Below are 21,453 nucleotides of genomic sequence, written 5' to 3'. Positions count from 1 at the left end.
AGATCCACGGAGGATGCCATAGCCCATGTGCTGCACACAGCAGCATCACACCTGGACAAGAGGCAGGGGAACTATGTGAGAATGCTGTTCATTGATTACAGCTCAGCATTCAATACCATAGTCCCCTCCAAACTCATAGCCAAGCTCAGGGACCTGGGCTTGAACTATGACCTCTGCCAGTGGGTCTTGGACTTCCTGACGGGCAGACCCCAGGTGGTAAGAGCAGGCAACTGCACCTCCTCATCCATCACGCTCAACATAGGGGCCCCCCAGGGCTGTGTTCTGAGCCCCCTCCTCTACTCCCTGTACACACATGACTGCGTGGCACAGCGGAACAACAACACAATCATCAAATTTGCTGATGACACAGTAGTGGTGGGCCTGATCTCTGCCAACGACGAGAGGGCCTACCTGGAAGAGGTAGAGAATCTGTCACAGTGGTGTCAGGAGAACTGCCTCTCCCTGAACGTCAGCAAAACAAAAGAGATTATTGTGGACTTCAGGAGGTCGGGGGTCAAGGACTACAGCCCCCTCAGCATCGACGGGGCACCGGTTGAGAGAGTGAACAGTTTCAAGTACCTCGGAGCCCACATATCCGAGGACTTGACATGGACCACACACATTGACAGTGTTGTGAAGAAGGCACGACAACGCCTCTACTTCCTCAGGCGCCTAAGGAAGTTCCAAGTCAGTCAGAAGATCCTTAGGAACTTCTACTCATGTACAATCGAGAGCATCCTGACTGGCAACATCACCTCCTGGTTTGGGAATAGCACTGCACAAGACCGTAGCAGACTACAAAGAGTGACACGTTCAGCCGAACGCACAATTTGGGGGACTTCCCACTCTCCAGAACATTTACAACAAGCGGTGCAGGGGGAAGGCTAAGAGAATCATCAAGGACTCCAGCCACCCGAACAACTGCCTCTTTGAACTGCTGCGGTCAGGCAAGCGATACCGGAGTCTTAAGGCGAGCACAGAAAGACTCAGAAGAAGCTTCTATCCCCAGGCCATCAGGCTGCTCAACGAACAATAAACACTATGCAACAACCATCAAATGCACACAGCACACACATCCACACGCACACACTCACTTTAAACAAACAACTCACTGCAGCACCCACTTTACACACTTTAGAACACCTAAACACACTTTACACTATTTATTGGTAAAGGATTTGCACTACAACTCGTACACCTTACTGTAAATTGTACCTAAATTGTACCTCATCCCATTTCTGCTCTGCACTATATAGTATTGTATATTAGTACATTGCATAGTATATTGTATGGTAACTCAGTTACTTCTATTCTGCATCGAACATTGTACATATGTCTATACTGAACACTGTGACCTCTATTTTTACTTCTATTTTACATGCTATACTATTTTATTTCATACTTATCTTGTCTAACACAGTCTCTGGAGCGAAACAGTAAGAAGCATTTTGTATAAAAGTATTCTGTACTTCTGTATGACAACTATTAAAGAAACTTGAAACTTGAAACTCAATGCTTGAGTCCAAGTCCAAGTCTGAGTCATCAGTGCTCAAGTCCAAGTCGAGACTTGAGTACAACACTGGTGTCAGCCAGCTTCAGGATCCGTCACGGAGCAATGTGTGTCTGTAGCTTCAGGATCCATCACGGAGCGCTGTGTGTCTGTACTAGCTTCAGGATCCATCACGGAGTGCTGTGTGTCTGTAGCTTCAGGATCCGTCACGGAGCGCTGTGTGTCCGTACTAGCTTCAGGATCCATCACGGAGTGCTGTGTGTCTGTAGCTTCAGGATCCATCACGGAGTGCTGTGTGTCTGTAGCTTCAGGATCCATCACGGAGTGCTGTGTGTCTGTAGCTTCAGGATCCGTCACAGAGTCCTGTGTGTCTGTAGCTTCATGTCCAGGATCCGTCACGGAGCGCTGTGTGTCTGTGGCTTCAGGATCCGTCACGGAGCGATGTGTGTCTGTAGCTTCATGTCCAGGATCCGTCACGGAGCGATGTATGTCTGTAGCGTCAGGATCCGTCACAGAGCGCTGTGTGCCTGTGGCTTTAGGATCCGTCATGGAGCGATGTGCGTCTGTGGCTTCATGTCCAGGATCCGTCACGATGTCTGTGAGCCACGTGTCTGTAGGTTCATGTGTGTCATCCATGCGTCTGTAGGTTCATGTCTGTAGCTTCATGTCTGTCAGCCACGCGTCTGTAGCTTCATGTCCCTGACTCCCATTGAAAACTGGACATCCAAGATACAATGGTAGATAGAGGATGCTGTTGTACAGTAGTGGTGTTTATAGTATTGTACAACGTAATAAACAAGCCAGTTGACTTGCCAGTTTGTACCACTGACTTGTTCTGTAGCCGTTATTGTTTTCCAAGTGTGATTGTTAAGAAAGTTACCTTTATGTGGTCAAACATTCAGTATTGGGACTCAATGCATTGTGACAATAACAGTCAATATTATATTATTTGTTATGTATCGCATTTGAGTTTCATCAGTGAGAAAGTGGATGTAGCTTCCCAGCTTTTTGTAGTTTATCAACAAGTAGAGAGAGAGAGAGAGACTGACAGACAGATATAAGGAGAGAGAGAGAGAGCGAGAGCGAGAGAGAGAGAGAGAGAGAGAGAGACCGACCTTCTGGAGGGTCTTGCTGATCCGTGGCTGTGCACCATCTCCGTGTTCCTCTGTGAAGAAGGTGTGTTTGTTTTTGCGGCAGGGAGCATCTCTCCCTCCCCTGAAGGGTCTCCTCTGGCCGGGTTTCAACTTCAACACACTCCCCAACCTGGCATCGAATGAACACACACACACAGCAAGTTGCAATATCTGTGGTATAATATACAGCCAAATACGCCTCCTGGATAATGCATTTGTTATATGTAAGGCTTACAAACATATATATACACTGTAATTATAACAATAAAGTATGTACATACTGTACTAATAAAACACAAGGACGGTGAACTAAAGCTAATGTTTCTTGTGCGATCACTACTTTAAGAGAGCAGAACATCCAGTGACTTATTTTTGCTGATCCATGGCTGTAATATGGTATAACATACAGCCAAATATCCCCCCTGAATATTATAATTTTTGTATTATAAATATATATACAGTATATGTAATGCTTACAACCTCGTAGGTTTGCATTCAAGTCCTGTTTCAAGCGTTAACAATAATAAGAGGGCAACAGGGAGCCATTATCAAAAGCTGACCATATAAAAACCACATTACATGGCACTGTAGGTGAGCCACCAGCAAAAGACAAACCTTCAGCTCCCCCCACCCCCCCCCCCCCCCAATACCTCCTCTCCTGACTGAACCACTTACAGGGGGTTGGGGCTGCGTTTTAGTCCCAGTTGTTCCCAGGCCTCCTCTGCAGACACCTGGGGGTTCTCCTCTGCAGACACCTGGGGGTTCTCCTCTGCAGACACCTGGGGGTTCTCCTCTGCAGACACCTGCGGGTTCTCCTCTGCAGACACCTGGGGGTTCTCCTCTGCAGACACCTGGGGGTTCTCCTCTACAGACACCTGCGGATTCTCCTCTGCAGACACCTGGGGGTTCTCCTCTGCAGACACCTGGGGGTTCTCCTCTGCATCCAGCTCATGGCTGGAAGAGAAGGACAACAGCGCATTGTTTGCTTTGGGCTCTAAGGTCACTAGTGGAGGTGACGGGGGCGAGTGAGGCATACAGGGTGAGGAGAGTGAGGCATGCAGGGTGAAGAGGGTGAGGCATGCAGGGTGAAGAGGGTGAGGCATGCAGGGTGAAGAGGGTGAGGCATTCAGGGTGAGGAGAGTGAGGCATGCAGGGTGAAGAGGGTGAGACATGCAAGGTGAAGAGTAGGGATGCACCGAAAATTCGGCCACCGAAAGTTTTCGGCCGAAAATGGGCAAAAATGTCCTTTCGGCCGAAAGAGTTTTTTCACCGAAAATATATCACTGAAACAGAAGCAGGGCTGTACGCTAAGCTTTTTCACTAGGGGCACACTTTTTTTTAGGGGCACATTTTTAAATAACAATTTTACCATTATTTATATCGATTGTTTTTGATTTAAAAAAGAAAAAGAAAAAAAATTATTTTATATAATTTTTTTTTAATAAAATATATATATTATATAATCATACAGTATTTGTTGTTGTATTATCTGCGAGACATCGCCACCACGCAACAAGTCTAAATGCTCGCTATATGCAACCAGCTCCACTGTCTGTGTGTACCGAGTAGCCTCCAGCTACGGTCAGGATTCTCCGGAGCTGCAGCTGGGCCCTATACTGTAGCCTCCAGCTACGGCCAGAATTCTCCGGCGCTGCAGCTGGTCCCTATTGACTATATTCAGCGTGCCCTCAGCTCGAATACGCATCGACTCAGTGTTATAAGACATTGATATCAGGACGGAGCTATCTGAACTATTTAGTTTAATGGGACGTTTCGTTTTGAACAGTAAGCTAACGCAAGCTATCATGCACTACTAGACCCTAGTCCTATCTTACACTCCACTCTGAAAAATCTCCCTTTCCCTCCCACTCTGCTATTTCTCTACTTCCTCCCTGCCACTCTTGACAAGACAATGTGTCTCATACCTATATCCACAATCTGCTCCTCCAGAACTGACTCTACCCATCCACGCCAGTTTGCTAGCAACCCGGCTAATCTCTCCTACCCTCCTACAGCCACTAATACACCTGTCACAGTACGGGGAGGCTTATGGAATTGTCAATCAGCAGTCAAGAAAGCTGACTTCATTACTGCCTACGCCCATAGTCTAAATCTGCAGCTCCTGGCTCTAACTGAGACCTGGATAACCCCCAATAACTCATCAACACCTGCAGCATTATCTACAAACTATAACTTCACTCACACACCTCGACCTTCCAGACGGGGCGGAGGCACTGCCCTCATGACATCTCCTTCATGGGCTACAAACGTAACACCACTCCCAGAACTGTCACTCTCCTCTCTCGAATATCATGCAGTATCTGTCTCTAATCCTTTCAATCTCACCATTGTTACACTCTACCGCCCTCCAGGTACACTCGATCACTTCACAGATGAGCTGGACATGCTTCTTAGCTCCTTACCGGAAGATGGTACCCCTCTCCTTCTACTGGGCGACTTCAACCTGCCTGACTCATCTCAGTCAGTCATAGTAGTCTCCCTACTACAATCGTTTGACCTGACTCCCACTGCCATGCCTCCCACCCACAAAGCAGGCAACTCCTTGGATCTCATATTTTCCCGTAACTCCAGCATCATTAACACCACGGTAACTCCCCTACATGTATCTGACCATTCCTTCATATCCTTCTCACTAACTCTCATGCTTAACCGAAAGGTCTTCACCCCAACTCAAACAGTCTCACTCAGACGCAACCTACCCTCCCTATCCCCCTCCACCCTCTCCTCTGACATACTATCCGCTCTACCTTTGAGTGACACCTTCTCTGCTCTCTCCACAGAGATGGCAACCTCCACCCTCCTTTCAGCCCTTGCAACCTCCTTCAACAAGCTCTGTCCCCTCGTTGAGAAACCTGCCCGCCGTTCCCCACCCAGTCCATGGCTGACAGATCCAGTGAGAGAACAAAGACAGGTCCTGAGAGCAGCTGAAAGGAAGTATAGAAAGTCACGCCTCACTGCTGACATCGACACATATCACAACCTCTTGTTAACATTCTCCAAAACCATCACTAATGCCAAAGCTTCTTTCTTCCACCATAGGATCGAGGCCTCTGCCAAGAATCTTCGCAAACTGCATGCTACCATGTCCTCCCTCCTCACTCCCCCCCCACGCCCCCCTCCCTCATCTTTCTCTGCCGAAGACTTTGCGATCTTCTTTGAGGAAAAAGTGGAGAACATCCGCAGCTCCTTCTCCCAACCCCCACCCATTCCAAATGCTGAATCGAGAACCTCATCCTTCACTCTGTCATCTTTCTCTCCCATTACAGAAGCAGAGACCCTGACACTGGTAACGTCAAACCGTCCGACTACTTGCCAGCTGGACCAGCTACCCTCCCCACTCCTCCAGACCATAGCACCAGACATCCTCCCATTCCTAACTGCAACCATCAACTCCTCACTCAACTCGGGGGTGGTCCCCACCTCCCTAAAACAAGCCAGAGTCACGCCGCTCATAAAAAAACCAACCCTGAACCCTACCGTCATAGGCAACTACCGTCCTGTCTCTCTTCTCTCCTTTCTTTCTAAAACACTTGAACGTGCTGTATCCAACCAACTTACTGCTTATCTCTTACAGAATGACCTCCTAGACCCTAATCAGTCAGGCTTCAGGACTGGTCACTCCACAGAGACAGCCCTCATTGCGGTCACAGAGGCACTTCACTTAGCAAAAGCGAAAGGCCTCTCCTCTGTCCTGATTCTCCTAGATCTATCTGCAGCCTTCGACACAGTCAACCACCAGATCCTCCTTGCGGCCCTCGCAGGAATGGGAGTGGCTGGCTCTGCGCTGACATGGCTGTCATCATACCTCAATGACCGCTCCTACCAAGTGTCATGGAAAGGGACCCTGTCGGCCACCCGCCCCCTGCGGACGGGTGTCCCCCAGGGCTCGGTTTTAGGACCCCTTCTCTTCTCCCTCTACACTAAATCACTGGGTAACATTATCACGTCTCATGGCTTCTCCTACCATTGTTATGCCGACGATACTCAACTCTTCCTCTCCTTCCCTCCCTCAGATATCCACGTCTCTGAGCGGATCTCGGCCTGTCTGTCCGACATCTCAGCCTGGATGACGTCCAACCACCTCAAACTGAACCTAAGCAAAACAGAATTGCTCCACCTGCCGGCCAAATCCTCCCCCCTAACCGACCTTTCAATCACAGTTGAGAATGCAGCTGTGACTGCGTCCCCGACCGCCAAGAACCTTGGTGTTGTCCTCGACGACCAGTTGAACTTCTCTGCTCACATCGCAGCGACGACCAGAACCTGCCGATTCCTCCTGAGCAACGTCAGAAGGATACGCCCCTTCCTGACAAAAGAAGCCACCCAACTCCTCGTCCAATCATCTCCCGCCTCGACTACTGCAATGCACTGCTCGCTGGCCTCCCGGCCACTGCCACTAAGCCTCTTCAACTCATTCAGAACGCAGCAGCCCGCCTGATCTCAAACCTACCGAAGTCGGCCCATGTCACCCCACTTCTTAGGGACCTGCACTGGCTCCCCATTGCTGCACGAATCCGCTTCAAGGCCCTCGACCTAGCATACCGTGCGGCAAAGGGAACCGCTCCCGCCTACCTCCGGTCAATGGTCTCTAACTACACACCCTCAAGACCCCTACGCTCTGCATCTTCTGGCCGCCTCAGACCTACTCCTATCCAAGCTCCGGGAGGGTCATCAAAGAGAAGTCGCCTATTCTCAGTCCTTGCCCCACAATGGTGGAATGAACTACCCACCCCAGTTAGGACAGCCGAATCACGTCCAATCTTTCGCCGTCGACTAAAGACGCACTTCTTCAACCATTATCTGAAAAAAAAAAAAAAAACAATAAAAAAAATCTAACCCTAACTAACCGTACTGTCATGCACTTGTCCTAATAAACTAACCTACACTGTAGCACTCAACACTTTGATGAACATTGTTGCTCAGCTGATAGAGTTGTGCCCTTCCTGATGGCTTGTCGTACAGAACTTGTAAGTCGCTTTGGATAAAAGCGTCAGCTAAATGACTAAATGTAAAATGTAAATGTAGACTTACTGGAGCATTTGTTGATAGCTATCAGTAGCTAGCCGGCTGGCAGGCTCACCGAGGTCCCACAGGGTTCCCACGCTTGCCTTGAATTTTTTTTCCATACTACCTCCTGATTTTCCAGGTACCATATTAAGTGATGATCTATAGCAGCGGTTCCCAAACTTTTTTGGCCGTGCACCCCCTGTCACCTCCCGACCTAGCTGACGCACCCCCCAATGGGTTTCCGATGCACCGAAGGGAAATTCTTGGCCAAAACTGATACTGAAAATAGGAAACAGTTGGCCGAAAACCGAATGCCGAAAGGCCGAAAATGATTAATATAAATATATATATAATGTATTTTTTCCCCCAGCTACCCGATTATGGCAAAAGACATGATTATGGCAAAACTTAACTTAAAGGGGAACTATTTTTACTATTTCTTTCACTATTTGGGCACTTTTACACAATTCCTGTGAGTTTATGGAACACCTCTGTAATTTTTTTTTTTTTTTTTTCATTGTTTTGTATTTCTAATCAAGTACTCAAAAACAGCATTTTTCTACTGCAAGATCTTAAGCCGTTTTGAGCCTGGGCTCCAACCACAATGGTAACTGTGCTGAGTGTGTGAGTCTCAAGATGCAGCTGAGTCTCTCTGACATCACAAATCAGCACATTTTCAGATGACTCAGTTCAGTGAGGGTGAATATTGTGAGAGGAGAATTGGAAGAATGCGCCAATATGAGAATTAGAGACATAGATCATATTAATATTTTTTGATTTGATTTGATTTGAAGTCTTTATTTCGAACATGCAATGAATACAACAAACAATAACAAAAAAGAAAAACAACTCAATCTGCATGTTCGAAAAGGAGTAGGAAGAAGTATACACTTATTTAATCCTACCCCTTTTCCACTACTCAAATGAGTGTACTATTTTAAACATAAAAAAGAAAAGAAAAGAAAAGAAAAAAAATATATATACATATATATGCAAAACAAAAAACAAAAACTATATATGTATAAAATAAAATAAAATAGAAACAAAATAAAAATGTAAACACCTGTGAATATCAAGTCCCTTCTTCATCCCTGTAAGTCCACATAGCTAGGAAACAATGCTAAACACTGAAAACGGCCATTTATAAGATAGTTCCCCTTTAAATAATATTAATAATCACTATTATGGGCCCATAAAACATTTATTCAGCACTTTTGAATGCATACATTAATTCCAGACTGACTGCTGAAAGATTGCACTGCTTACTAACTAACGTTGATAAACCCAGGTTTACCACACAGTTAAAACACAGCTACTTACATTTGAGGATAAACTTGCATAAGAAGTTTCACTGTAGATGCCAAGGCTCCCTTGGCTCACCAAGTTGCCTGCATCAAATTCCAACATCCAATATACAACATGGGATCATCCATTTCTATCTACAGTAAAAGCTGTTCACATGTAAAGGGTTTTTATAAACTCATGTTAATTCTGTGCTCAATAGTTAAATTTTATTACACATCATCCAATAAAATTTTCCAGGACAACTGTTTCTCTTTCCATACCTGGAAAATGAAAAAATGAATCCCATGTTTTCCAGGTACCGTGGGAACCCTGTCCCAGTGTTTACAACAGCCACGGGTGCGAGAGGGCTGGAGGAGGAGCAGACGCCGCTGAGTTTGAGTTCAGTTCAGTTCGGCTCACTATAGGAGGTCGAACAACGCGTCGAAAATATGAAGCAATACTAACTTTACTTTTCTTCATAGCTAAATCAGAGTCAGATCAGCCAGTCTATCAGAGTGAGTGCTCAGTCGATTGTTCCCGCTGATCATACCTGCTGAGTGCTCACTGCTCAGCTCGCGTGAGTGACGTCATCGCGTCATCACACGCCTTGGATAATTTAGGAGTGAAATGCGAATCCAAGGCTTGAAAGCACTACTCGCAAGCCCGCCCCCAGATAATATTTACCAATCGCAACGGCCAATTAAAGGGGCAATTCGCGACGATATCATCGCAGTGTACAGCCCTGAGAAGCAACCTGTAACCTAACGCATGTTGTTGTGATGATGTCATCAAAACGCGGATTCATTACATGCGCGCTGTGAGCTCTTCAGTCCTGCGTCCTCCTCTTGGGACTCGGGAGCAATGCATCTCCTCGGGAGTCGCGCTGTTTCTATGTAAACTCCGCGCGCAACGAGTCCAATAAATGAGTCTTTAACATACTTTATCCTTATTTACTATATGCCCGTTGCGGTTAATCACGGAGTGATCTAATATGCATATTATTCAGAGCGAGAGGGGGAGGGATTGTGTTTCTCACATTGACGCTGTCTGTCGCGCGTCTACTGTGCCAAAGTCATCTGGGGACTAGAAAGGTGCGCTCAGTAGAGCACAGATGTCCGCCTCTCTCTCTGATTGATTGATTGAAAACTTTATTAACAGATTGCAGAATGGGTACAATACAGTACAGCTCAATACACACAATTGTTAAGGGGATGTAGACCAGAGAAAGACTTTCGTCTTGTTTACATCAGGGTCCCCCATTTTCAATTCATTAGGACATATATGACATACATGACATACAGATAGACAGTACTGCTACATCTATACATTTATGACATACCAGATTTGTGATACAAAAAGACCCATAATAGTGATTATTTATTATTTAAGTTAAGTTTTGTCATAATCATATATTTTTCCATAATCAGGTAGCTGAACAACATTGGTAAAAAAAATCTATTCTATGAATCATTTTCGGCCTTTTGGCTTTCGGTTTTCGGCCAACTGTTTCCTATTTTCGGTATCGGTTTCGGCCAAGAATTTCCCATTCGGTGCATCCCTAGTGAAGAGGGTGAGGCATGCAGGGTGAAGAGGGTGAGGCATGCAGGGTGAGGAGAGTGAGGCATGCAGGGTGAGGAGAGTGAGGCATGCAGGGTGAAGAGGGTGAGGCATGCAGGGTGAGGAGAGTGAGGCATGCAGGGTGAGGAGAGTGAGGCATGCAGGGTGAGGAGTGAGGCATGCAGGGTGAGGAGAGTGAGACATGCAGGGTGAGGAGAGTGAGGCATGCAGGGTGAAGAGGGTGAGGCATGCAGGGTGAGGAGGGTGAGGCATGCAGGGTGAGGAGAGTGAGGCATGCAGGGTGAGGAGAGTGAGGCATGCAGGGTGAGGAGAGTGAGGCATGCAGGGTGATGAGAGTGAGACATGCAGGGTGAGGAGAGTGAGGCATGCAGGGTGAGGAGAGTGAGGCATGCAGGGTGAGGAGGGTGAGGCATGCAGGGTGAGGAGAGTGAGGCATGCAGGGTGAGGAGAGTGAGGCATGCAGGGTGAGAAGGGTGAGGCATGTAGGGTGAGGAGAGTGAGGCATGCATGGTGAGGAGAGTGAGGCATGCAGGGTGAGGAGAGTGAGGCATGCAGGGTGAGGAGAGTGAGGCATGCAGGGTGAGGAGAGTGAGGCATGCAGGGTGAGGAGGGTGAGGCATGCAGGGTGAGGATAGTGAGGCATGCATGGTGAGGAGAGTGAGGCATGCAGGGTGAGGAGGGTGAGGCATGCAGGGTGAGGAGAGTGAGGCATGCAGGGTGAGGAGGGTGAGGCATGCAGGGTGAGGAGAGTGAGGCATGCAGGGTGAGGAAAGTGAGGCATGCAGGCTGAGGAGAGTGAGGCATGCAGGGTGAGGGGGGTGAGGCATGCAGGGTGAGGAGAGTGAGGCATGCAGGGTGAGGAGAGTGAGGCATGCAGGGTGAGGAGAGTGAGGCATGCAGGGTGAGGAGAGTGAGGCATGCAGGGTGAGGAGAGTGAGGCATGCAGGGTGAGGAGAGTGAGGCAATGGCATGCAGGGTGAGGAGAGTGAGGCATGCAGGGTGAGGAGAGAAGTGTTTACATGTACATCATCACACATCATGTACTTTTAATGTAATTTTATCTGCCTGATAATGTGGTGGCCGTCCTGTTTTTAATGTCAATTTACACTTGAAGTCCCATTGCCCATTGAGATTCAAAAACGTTATAATACATTAGAAATACAAAGTAGTAAAATATATAGCAACATTTTTTATCTCTGATTTGAGGGTTTTTAATAATAATAATAATAATAATAATAATGACTTGGATTTATATAGCGCTCTTCATGAGACCCAGAGCGCTTCACAGAGTCCATTATTCATTCATACACAGTCATACCGGTGGTGGTAAGCTACAATTGCAGCCAGAGCTGCCCTGAGGCAGACTCACGGAAGCGTGGCGAATAATCATCGCCTACGGCCCCTCCGACCACCACCAACATTCATTCACATGCATACACATTACATCCAAATCAGGTGCCCCTCCTTTTTTAAAAGGGACTAAAAGTAATTGTACACTTTACACACTTAGGCCCCGTTTAGACGGAAACGCTAGCAGGTGAATCCGCAAAAATATTTTTTCGGATGTGCCTTTTGTTTATACGGAAACGGCGTTTTTACGGGGTGAAACCGCAAAAAAGTGAGACTACCTTCCAGGGTGGAATTCCTAGAAACTATAGACCTTTGCGCTCTCATCTAAACTGTCAAACCGCATAAAACGATGACGAAAGGGTTGTCACGGCTCTGGTCACGCGTACTGCTTACATCACAGGCATGCGCCAGTAGCCAAGCGTAAACAAAGCATGTCTGATTCTATCCATGGCGATCACCTGAAGGCTACATTGGCAGTACTTTTAACCCTTTCACTGCCACACGACAGAAGGTTAACCCTTTACTATCACACAACCGGCTGTCGTGTGGCAGTGAAAGGGTTAAATACACAAGAATCTGTCCCGCGGCGTGACTGGACCCACTGTCTGTGAGTGACTCTGCTTTGGTCCAATCACATTCCCCATCCACAGTCTGCGAATCAGAGGCAGAGTAGGGCGGGTCTTCACAGCACGTCATGTGACATATGCGCCAATCGTGTGACAGCGGGGCTCCGTCGTTACAGCCTCGTCTGCACGGAGAATTCCACCCCAAAACACTAGTCTAAGCGCAAAATTAAAAGTGAAACCGCAAGACGACTTTTGCGGTTTCTGTTCAGACTCTCTCCGTCTAAACGTAGCCTTAGTTGCAAATCTGAAACCCATAGACATCACCAACATTCCACTTCTTTGCCTTAAAAAGCTCTGAAGCATTTGGCTGAATATCAGCAGATAATATTGCCAGAAACACTTCAGAATTCATCCTGCTGCTTTCGTCAGCCAGTAACACTACCACCACCATGCTTCACTGTACAGGCTTTATTAGATGTCTTTTGGCAAATTCTAAATCAGGTCTTCCTGTTTTTGAGGTTCACCAATGGTTTAAATCTTGTGGTGAACACTCTGGTGAAGTCTTGTTGACTGTGACGATACGCCTACTGTACCTCCTGGAGAGTGTTCTTGATCTGGCCAACTGTTGTGAAGGGTTTTTCTTCACCAGGGAAACAATTCTTCTGTCATCCACCACAGTTGTTGTGGTCTTCTGGGTCTTTTGGTGTTGCTGAACTCACCAGTGTGTTCTTTTTTAGGAATGTACCAAACAGTTGATTTGGCCACACCTAATGTTTTTGCCATCTCTCTAATGGGTTTGTTCTGGTTTTTCTGTTACAGCCACAGCCAGGGCCTTTCTCTCCCCTGTCTATTAGTAGGTCCCCGCTACCTTATATGGGTCTCTCCATGTTCCCGCTTCACCCTCAGCCTCCCTACCTGGGCCGGCCTACACACCTGAGAACCATTACGGAGCCAGGATAAGAGGCCTGCACCCCTGCCAATTCTGTGTTACTCCTTGTTATATTCTGTATGCTTTGCATCAAACGTACCCTTGTTCTCCTGTGTGTAGGATCGCACACCTCCGGCCTGCACCCCCACCTTTGGACCTCACCAGCCTGCACTATCCTGGGACCGCATGGACACACATCACCTGCCTGTATTCTCGCACTCCAACAATTGACTACCTGCCTTCCTCGTCATTCTCTGGGTTTCACATGAAATACCCTAAATCGCCTCATTCTCCTGTGCCTTCTGTTCTGCTCTTGGGTTCTCCCGACACCCCCCCATAATATTTTCAGCCTAATGATGGTTTGCTTCACTGATAGGTCCGCCTCACCTCATGCTCTGTTACCCTGAACACTGAGTCTCCATCAGCAGACCCCCCCCCCCCCCCCCCCCCCCCCCCCATTGCCGTGGCTTGTAGGCTGGTGTTGTTACTGTATTCACAGCCTCAAACCTCGCATAGAAGGTATTAAGATCATTTGCTAAGGAGATGTCACTGTTCAGTTTGAGGGAGGTGCCTTTGTAATCTGTCATTGTTCTGAGGCCCTGCAACATACCTCTAGAGTCAGCCTGTTCAAACTGAAGTTCAACTTTATCCCTGTAACGCCGTTTTGCCTCTATTACTGCTCTCCTGACGTTGTATCTTGCCGTCTTGTGTTCTTCCATGTTGCCTGTCACCAGCCCGGTGTTGTAGGCTGAGGTGCGCACTTTCAGAGCCTCACGGACAGATTTATCTACCCAAGGCTTTTGATTTGGGTAGATTCTAATTGTGGTAGAGGGGATTGTATCTTCTACCAGAGTACAGACAAAGTCAAGCACCGTTTCAGTGTATTCGTTAATATTGGCTGTGTTATCACGGAATACACTCCAGTCTGTGCATTCAAGTGCAGCTTGGAGTGTCTCCTCTGACGTCACAGTCCAACGCTTAACCTCTCGCGATACTACCGGCGTTCGCTTGAGACTTTGTTTATACTTTGGCAAAAGAAAGATGGCGGCGTGGTCCGATTTACCGAATGGACTAAGAGCCTGTGACTTGTACCCATTCTTAAATTGCGAGTATACATGGTCTAATATGTTCTCGCCTCTGGTGGGAAAGGTCACATGCTGATAGAAATTCGGCAACACCTTTTTAAGACGCGCGCTGTTGAAATCGCCCAGAACCAAAATGGCAGCGTCAACATTAGCTGTCTGGAGTTTGTTTACCTCATCGTGTAGCTTTGAAAGTGCGGCCCCAGTGTTCACGTGTGGTGGGATGTACACTCCGATCATGATGATGGACGTTAACTCCCTCGGGAGAAAGAAGGGTCGGCATTTGATGGTGATATACTCCAGGTCTGGGGAGCAGTGGTTAGACAATTCCTTTGCGTTGCCTATATCGCACCACTCCTTGTTTACCATGAAAGCAATGCCGCCTCCTTTCGTCTTTTGGGACTCTTCTGCCGTCCGGTCCTTGCGGAGAACGAAGAAGTGGTCTGCCGGTTCTATTGCATGATTAGGGACGTCTGGAGACAGCCAAGTTTCTGTGAAACAGAGGACGTTGCAGTCCCGAATGTCCCTCTGGAATTGGATCCGTGCTCTGATGTCGTCCAGTTTATTTCCTATCGATTGCACATTGGCCAACAATATGCTGGGCAATGTGGTTCTGTGTCGTTTGGACCTCAATCTATTTCGGACCCGAGCTCTTCTTCCTCGCCGTCGCGCCTTCTCCTTGCCATGGCCACAACAAAGGATCTCGGCGGGCCACTGCTGTTGTTCAGCAATCCGATCCAGAGAGCAATCCAAACGGTAAGTTTTCCTTCATCCAATGTCAATGATTGACTGACGGTCATACACATATAATGCACCAACAGTTGGTGCAAATAAAACTCTTAAAACTATAAAAAGTAACAAAAGTAAGCACAGTCTCGACGGAGCGATCAGAAAGGCAGCCGGTCGGAGCAGCGACATCCTTCTTTAAAAAAGTGAATATCAGGAAGGCAGCAGGACCGGACGGCATCCCCGGCCGCGTCCTAAAAGTCTGTGCCGACCAACTGGCCCCGGTATTCACTGACATCTTTAACCTGTCCTTAGAATAGGCTGTCATCCCCACCTGTCTGAAGAAGTCCACCATCATCCCTGTACCCAAAAAATCTACGCCCGCTTGCCTCAACGACTACCGCCCTGTAGCCCTCACCTCAATAGCCATGAAGTGCTTTGAGAAGCTAGTGAAGGGCTACATCTGTTCCTCCCTCCCCATCAACCTGGACCCCCTGCAATTTGCATACCGCCCTAACAGATCCACGGAGGATGCCATAGCCCATGTGCTGCACACAGCAGCATCACACCTGGACAAGAGGCAGGGGAACTATGTGAGAATGCTGTTCATTGACTACAGCTCAGCATTCAATACCATAGTCCCCTCCAAACTCATAGCCAAGCTCAGGGACCTGGGCTTGAACTATGACCTCTGCCAGTGGGTCTTGGACTTCCTGACGGGCAGACCCCAGGTGGTAAGAGCAGGCAACTGCACCTCCTCATCCATCACGCTCAACATAGGGGCCCCCCAGGGCTGTGTTCTGAACCCCCTCCTCTACTCCCTGTACACACATGACTGCGTGGCACAGCGGAACAACAACACAATCATCAAATTTGCTGATGACACAGTAGTGGTGGGCCTGATCTCTGCCAACGACGAGAGGGCCTACCTGGAAGAGGTAGAGAATCTGTCACAGTGGTGTCAGGAGAACTGCCTCTCCCTGAACGTCAGCAAAACAAAAGAGATGATTGTGGACTTCAGGAGGTCGGGGGTCAAGGACTACAGCCCCCTCAGCATCGACGGGGCACCGGTTGAGAGAGTGAACAGTTTCAAGTACCTCGGAGCCCACATATCCGAGGACTTGACATGGACCACACACATTGACAGTGTTGTGAAGAAGGCACGACAACGCCTCTACTTCCTCAGGCGCCTAAGGAAGTTCCAAGTCAGTCAGAAGATCCTTAGGAACTTCTACTCATGTACAATCGAGAGCATCCTGACTGGCAACATCACCTCCTGGTTTGGGAATAGCACTGCACAAGACCGTAGCAGACTACAAAGAGTGACACGTTCAGCCGAACGCACAATTGGAGGGGGGCTTCCCACCCTCCAGAACATTTACAACAAGCGGTGCAGGGGGAAGGCTAAGATAATCATCAAGGACTCCAGCCACCCGAACAACTGCCTCTTTGAACTGCTGCGGTCAGGCAAGCGATACCGGAGTCTTAAGGCGAGCACAGAAAGACTCAGAAGAAGCTTCTATCCCCAGGCCATCATGCTGCTCAACGAACAATAAACACTATGCAACAACCATCAAATGCACACAGCACACACATCCACACACACTCACTTTAAACAAACAACTCACTGCAGCACCCACTTTACACACTTTAGAACACCTAAACACACTTTACACTTTATATTTATTGGTAAAGGATTTGCACTACAACTCGTACACCTTACTGTAAATTGTACCTAAATTGTACCTCATCCCATTTCTGCTCTGCACTATATAGTATTGTATATTAGTACATTGCATAGTATATTGTATATTGTATGGTAACTCAGTTACTTCTATTCTGCATCGAACATTGTACATATGTCTATACTGAACACTGTGACCTCTATTTTTACTTCTATTTTACATGCTATACTATTTTATTTCATACTTATCTTGTCTAACACAGTCTCTGGAGCGAAACAGTAAGAAGCATTTTGTATAAAAGTATTCTGTACTTCTGTATGACAACTATTAAAGAAACTTGAAACTCATATTGAGAGTTGACAGCAACAGATTCCAGGATGCAAATACAACACTTGAAATGAACTCTAGACCTTTTATCGGCTCCTTGTAAATGGAATAATGAGGGAATAACACACACCTGGTCATGGAACAGCTGAGCAGCCAATTGTCCAATTACCTTTGGTGCCTTAAAAGGGGGGAGGTACATATAGAAATTGTTGCAATCCCTACACCGTTAACCTGATTTGGATGTAAATACCCTCAAATTCAGGCCATGTCCCCACGTATCTGGATCTTTTGCCAAACGCACATTTTATTCCACGATTGGGCCTTTCATCCACACGTAAAGGGTGTTTTCAGAGACATAAATGGAGATTTTCTTAAACGATTTTCCAAAATATCCGTTCAGTGGATCCGTGCAGCCACTGTAAACGCATAGTCTAGATAAACGATGACACCACAGCTCACTACGCATGCTCAGACTGTGGCGGGCCGTAATAATATCTGGCCCGTCAGATTGTTTGGCGAATATTACTTTACTATTTCTCTAATATATATCAGACCGACTATAGGCTAGCTAGGCTATATATTTCAGCTATAATGTCCTAACAGAGAAACTACCACCACCTAAAACATCATTATTACACCTTGTTTTATCCATATAGGCAGTAGCGCTTTGAAGTAATAATAACTTCGGTGGACTTGGTGCTTAATTGTCATTCAAACTATCCTTACTTATATATGCGACGACGGCACCACATGTGAACAGTACAATGCAATTAATGAATGTCTTGTTGTAATTAGTATATATATAGTTTGTGATAAGGACTCGCTATATTTAGTTTCAGAATCCGGAGATTGTTAGCCCCTTTCGTGACTGATGCACCGAGTGAATCCACAGTCACTTGCTCCTCAATAGGAAACCAACATAGATTTACCATGAAGGACTGGTTCTAACCGAACCGTTCGTTATACAAGTATCACAGAGAAATGTCAAAGGTACTCACAGTTGCACGAGGGTTTCGAACAGAGATACAGGATGGTTTGAAAGCTCGGCGTTGCTAATAAACATTTTTTATATTTTTTATAAACGGCTCAAAATGGCATCATTTCCGGCGTTGGCTGCCTGGTGTGATCACAGCGCATGTGCATCATGCACCCAACGCCGGAAATAATGCCGTTTTGAGCAGTTTATAAAAAATATAAAAAAAATGTATTAGTAACGCCGAGATTTCAAACCATCCCGTATGTCTGTGCGAAACCCTCGTGCAACTGTGAGTACCTTTGAGACGTCTCTGTGATACTTGTATAACGAATGGTTCGGTTAGAACCAGTCCTTCATGGTAAATCTAGGTTGGTTCTATGAAATACTGCAGAAAACGATAAAAACATATTTATACTCTAGACGGTATTTTAGTATGAATGTGTGAATGAAAAAGTAAAACGTTCCTACATCTTGAACGATAGATAATTGATGTTGAATGGGCCATAGTAATGTCAATTTAGCAATACAATTTAAAAAGTTATAGCCCTGCAAAGAAGGTGAACATCTCCATAGACTTATAGTGCTGGCAGAGAGGGTACAATGATGGGTACAATGCCCGGCAGAGAATGGGTTAAAATACCTTTATTGTCAAATTATATATTGATAATATACAACAATGAATATAGGGCAAGAAAGAAGAAAAAATAAATAAAAAATAAATAAAATCTAACCCTAACTAACCTTACTGTCATGCACTTGTCCTAATAAACTAACCTACACTGTAACACGCAACACTTTGATGAACATTGTTGTTACTGAGCTGATAGAGTTGTACCCTTCCTGATGACTTGTCATACAGAACTTGTAAGTCGCTTTGGATAAAAGCGTCAGCTAAATGACTAAATGTAAATGTATAGAGGGTATATAATAGGTTATAAACCACAAAGAACTTGCCTCCTCTTCACTTTGGCCCTTCCTCCTCCTGGGGGCTCCTTATCCTCATTGTCGTCTTCATCATTAGTCACTCTCTTATCTCCAGAGCCATTCTGGCTGTCCAGGCCTCCAGTGCCTCGCTTGGAATCTATAGGACAACAGTACCAGCATGTGATTACAACAGGCTTTCACCACCCTGAGCGCCGGGACCTAAAGTGGGGACCCCTGAAGAAACTAGAACGATTCCTTAAAGGGGAGATGAAGCAGTGAACAATGTGATCCTAGTTTGTTTGTTGTGTACCTTGTGTACGACAGGGTCCTATAATAAAATGTGAAATCCTGCTTATTTGTCTGAAAAATCAAATATAATTTCCCTGTTTTCACCATGGGCGGTGCCATTTTGTTGCTGACGTCACGGTGTTGGTTTGGTGTATACACTGCTGGTTAGCTGCATAGTAAACATGGACTGTCGGGTCAGTCAAATGTTGCCTACCAAACAACGGGACCGCGGTGGTTCTTTTTGTATTGCTCCTGGCTGTTCAAACTAATTTTACCGTGTGAAAGAGAGAGGAAAGTTGGTTAATTTCTACCAGTGGAAAAAACAGTGTTGTTGGCACGTTGGCTCAGGCTGGCTGCACTCAGGCGGCGCGATCAGCCTGTTGGACAGGGAATGAAGATCTGCAGCGAACACTTCATTGCCTCGGATTATGTTGTTGAGGGTGGGAGGTTTGTCCAGAAGACCACTAATCAGCTGAAGCCCGATGCGGTTCCCTCGGTTCCTTTCCTGGTGTGTTTAACTCATTCCCATCTTTACTCAATGGCGCCAGCGTTATTGACCATTTTTATTGACCATTTTCGCAATGTTTGTCGCATCGTGTGTTCTGTATTATAGCCATGGAGACAATAGTATGGCTCATTTGACAGGCATTGTTCATAGTTAGGCTTGGGCGGTAATGACGGTATTACGGTATACCAGGATATTTCGAAATCCCGCCGGTATGATTCTCAATACCGTGACGTCACAGACTGCTATTACACTGACACGGAGTTGATTGTAGTGCACAGCACGCGCCAGCAGAGGGTTACGTGGCTATCGTTCTGGGAGCTAACGTTAGTACTAAGCTGGTGCTGGCTAACTGGCTATCGTTCTGGGAGCTAGCGTTAGTACTAGGCTGGTGCTGGCTAACTGGCTATCGTTCTGGGACCTAGCGTTAATACTAGGCTGGTGCTGGCTAACTGGCTATCGTTCTGGGAGCTAACATTAGTACTAGGCTGGTGCTGGCTAACTGGCTATTGTTCTGGGAGCTAGCGTTAGTACTAGGCTGGTGCTGGCTAACTGGCTATCGTTCTGGGAGCTAACATTAGTACTAGGCTGGTGCTGGCTAACTGGCTATCGTTCTGGGAGCTAACGTTAGTACTAGGCTGGTGCTGGCTAACTGGCTATCGTTCTGGGAGCTAACGTTGGTACCTGGTAGGGCTGCACGATTAATCGATTTTTAATCGAAATTGCGATTTGGAATGATGCAATTATCAAATCGCAAAAAAAAATCTTTTTTTTTAACAATTTTTTTTATTTGTTTAACCAGGAAGTCCCATTGAGATAAAATATCGGTTTGGGAGGTAAGGGGTTTTAGATTGTGTGTTGTGAAGTTTAGACTTCAGAGAGGGAGAGTAAAGTACAGAAAAAAAGGTACCGTTGGGTACCGGTATCGATTCCCAGGTAAAAAGAAATATTTTCAGGCTCGGTGTCCCGAAAAGACCCACCGCGTAGGCCAGATGCAAGCCGCATTTTACAATAAACCTCTGTGGGGCTGCTTAAAAAAATTCTTATAATCGCAAATTGAATTGCAATCGCAATATCTGTCAGAAAAATCGCAATTCGATTATTTCCCAAAATCGTGCAGCCCTAGTACCTGGCTGGTGCTGGCTAACTGGCTATTGTTCTGGGAGCTAACGTTAGTACTAGGCTGGTGCTGGCTAACTAACTGGCTATCGTTCTGGGAGCTAGCGTTAGTACCTGGCTGGTGCTGGCTAACTAACTGGCTATCGTTCTGGGAGCTAGCGTTAGTACCTGGCTGGTGCTGGCTAACTAACTGGCTATCGTTCTGGGAGCTAGTGTTGGTACCTGGCTGGCGCTGGCTAACTAACATGGCTATCGTTCTGTGATTTGTTTACTTGGTAACACGGGTTGCTAAGGAATTTAGAGGTTGAAGAAAGTGCACTTTTAGGTTGAAAGAACGGCCCTAATGTCAACGTGTTTCAATATAAGCGTTATGTATGGTGATAACGAGTATATTGTTAGCTCCCCCCCCCGCAGATGAAAATGAAGGTCATACCATCATAATAC

At 46.6% G+C, this 21,453-nt stretch overlaps 1 protein-coding gene across 1 annotated transcript in view; it reads right to left on the bottom strand.

Annotated features, from left to right (window-relative positions):
• Window positions 1-21,453, bottom strand: part of tgs1 (trimethylguanosine synthase 1) — a 136,966-nt gene that overhangs the window by 46,679 nt on the left and 68,834 nt on the right. The window contains exons 6-8 of the mRNA XM_084326798.1: window positions 19,128-19,254; window positions 3,319-3,597; window positions 2,626-2,773 (exon numbers count right to left, since the gene is read on the bottom strand). Coding sequence (XP_084182924.1) covers window positions 2,626-2,773; window positions 3,319-3,597; window positions 19,128-19,254 — 554 coding nt within the window. The remainder of the gene's footprint in view (window positions 1-2,625; window positions 2,774-3,318; window positions 3,598-19,127; window positions 19,255-21,453) is intronic.

The sequence above is a fragment of the Notolepis coatsorum genome, assembly GCF_963971535.1.
Source record: "Notolepis coatsorum genome assembly, chromosome: 13".
In the NCBI taxonomy this organism is placed as follows: Eukaryota; Metazoa; Chordata; class Actinopteri; order Aulopiformes; family Paralepididae; genus Notolepis; species Notolepis coatsorum.
The sequence above is the reverse complement of the archived record's forward strand: the minus strand, read 5'-3'. Positions and strand labels throughout refer to the sequence as shown.